At 45.7% G+C, this 2,500-nt stretch overlaps 1 protein-coding gene across 12 annotated transcripts in view; it reads right to left on the bottom strand.

Annotated features, from left to right (window-relative positions):
* The window catches only part of camk2g1 (calcium/calmodulin-dependent protein kinase (CaM kinase) II gamma 1), a 103,325-nt gene that overhangs the window by 52,672 nt on the left and 48,153 nt on the right, over window positions 1-2,500 (bottom strand). For all 12 annotated transcript variants that reach the window (XM_048233099.1, XM_048233098.1, XM_048233095.1 and 9 more), the window contains exon 3: window positions 1,259-1,318. In XM_048233099.1, the coding sequence (XP_048089056.1) occupies window positions 1,259-1,318 (60 nt within the window). The remainder of the gene's footprint in view (window positions 1-1,258; window positions 1,319-2,500) is intronic.

The raw sequence follows: 2,500 nt of genomic DNA on the forward strand, positions 1-2,500 counted from the left end.
CCCATCCTCCCCTGCCTCTCTGCTGTTCAGCACTTAACTGCAGGCCAAGCAGAAAATCATGACAAGCTGTCCCTCAGAGAGAGCAGTGAGGCCAGGAGAGAGAGAGAGAGCAGTGAGGCCAGGAGAGAGAGAGAGAGCAGTGAGGCCAGGAGAGAGAGAGAGAGAGAGAGAGAGAGAGAGAGAGAGAGAGACCACGAATGGACGAGAGGGAAGAAAAGAAGAGAAAAGAAAAGGAGGATAGAGAGGCGGCAAGGAAAAGACAGAAAGGAGAAAGGCCACCTTCAGCAGACCCTGTCACCCTGTCACCTGAAGATAAGGAATAGAGACAGTGATGGGGGGGAAAACGACTGGAAGAAAGGGGGATGAAGAAGAGAAATATGAAGAGAGCTAATAGAGAGAGAAGAGAGAGAGGGAGTATATTGATTCAAGCTAAATGAAAGGGAGGGCTTAAAGTTTACATCTGCCATGACACAGGAAAGAGAGAGAGAAGAGAAGTGAGGGAAAGGAAGAAGGAATGAGAGAAAGAAAAAAGAGAGAGAGAGAAAGAAAGTGACGATGGGAAAGAGACAGACAGACAGAAAGCAACCAAGAGTGTGTAGGAGTGTTGAACCTGAGGAGGCAGAATGCATCTCTCACACACACACACACACACACTCACAGAGATGCACACGCACTCACCTAGGCCTCACCATGGACATTTCATTGGCCTATTAGACCGTTGATAATCCATCCCAATAGATGACTATCAGCCATCAACAACCATAATAGCCATTGTCCTGCCACACAAACCATGACTAGACTACTATAAATAATCATGACTACGCTACTTTAGATAGATAGATAGTGGATAGATAGATAGATAGATAGATACTTTATTGATCCTCAAGGGGAAATTCAAGATAAATAACGATGGACAGTGCCACTTAGTCAAAACCCCCCAAAACCAAATAGAACTAAGTAACTAAATATTCTCAGATTTTACATCACTCATGCCTTCAAGAAGAGAAGTGTGTGGGTCATAAAGCACATGGTCCATAACAAACACACACACAGTGTTCAGGTATGTGTGTGTGTGTGCGTGTGTGCTTTCAAAAGTGGTTTGAGCACAGCACTTCTAGTGCAGTGTTCTCTGCAGTATTCCATCCTGGCCTGATTCAATCACAGAGACACACCTACACACACACCCACACACACACACACACACACACACACACACACACACACACACACAATAAGGCAATAAGGTGCACACACTTACCAATATTCGCGTGGTTGAGGAGACGACAGATTCGGGCCTCGCGCTCCAATTTTTGATGATCTGGAGGAAAGCAAAAGAGAGAGAAACAAAGAAAGTGGGAGAGGAGAGGAGAGGAGAGGAGAGGAAGAGAGGAGAGGGACAACATAGAAAAAAGAGAGAACATTGTTAATAAAGATGGTTGGACTTTTCATAATTTGACATTTTCATAAAAACAAACCCACTCCATCCCCAGAGAGACAAGGCAATAAATAAATTCAGAGAGCCGAAATTGCTGTGTACTCGTGCTTGTATTTTTGTGTGTGTGTGTGTGTGTGTGTGTGTGCTTGTATTTGTGTGTGTGTGTGTGTGTGTGTGTGTGTGTGTTTTAGAGAGTGTAACACTTATAAAGAGTGTGTGTTCTCTGCAGTGCACACCCAATGAAATACACATTTGAACAAAGTTGTGGTTATGAATGTGTGTGCGTGTGCGTGTGTGTGTGTGTGTGTTAGTGCATGTGTGTGCTAGTGTCTGTGTGTGTGTGTGTGTGCTAGTGTGCTTGTGTGTGTGCATGTGCTAGTATGCTAGTGTGTGTGTGCTAGTGTCTGTGTGTGTGTGTGCACGTGTGCTAGTGTGTGTGTGCTAGTGTGTGTGTTTGTGCTAGTGTGTCTGTGTATGTATGTGTGTGTGCTAGTGTGTGTGTGTGTGTGTGTGTGTTGTGTGTGTTGTGTGTGTGTGTGTGCGCTAATGTGTGTGTGTGCGTGTGCATGTGTAGACAGCAATAGTGCCAGTGATATCACTAGCAGCAGAGCAAGAGGATCATGAGAACATCGCTGTGTCAGAACTCTCATCTTCATCGAACATATGGATCTACACACACACACACGCACACACGCACACACAGTAACTTTTCGCCTGATGTATGCACTCAGATCTGTGAGCACAGGGAGGGGAGTCTTGGCCATTCATGGGAAAAATTGAGGCCTTTGGTGCAGAACTAATGACTCCATCCTGCCGCCCTTCATAATGAGATGCTTTATGTGTGTGTGTGTGTGTGTGTGTGTGTGTGTGTGTGTGTGTGTGTGTGTGTGTGTGGTGGGGCTCTAAGTGAAATCCGTACTGGCAAAAGGGGAAAGATCCTCCTGAGCCTCTCTCTCTCTCCCACTCATTTTCACACACACACACACACACACACACACACACACACACTGACTGACTTGCCTTTTCACTAAACTCTCCCTACAGACTGCAGGCCAAGGTAGGACA

The sequence above is a fragment of the Alosa alosa genome, chromosome 22 (assembly GCF_017589495.1).
Source record: "Alosa alosa isolate M-15738 ecotype Scorff River chromosome 22, AALO_Geno_1.1, whole genome shotgun sequence".
NCBI classification, from domain to species: domain Eukaryota; kingdom Metazoa; phylum Chordata; class Actinopteri; order Clupeiformes; family Clupeidae; genus Alosa; species Alosa alosa.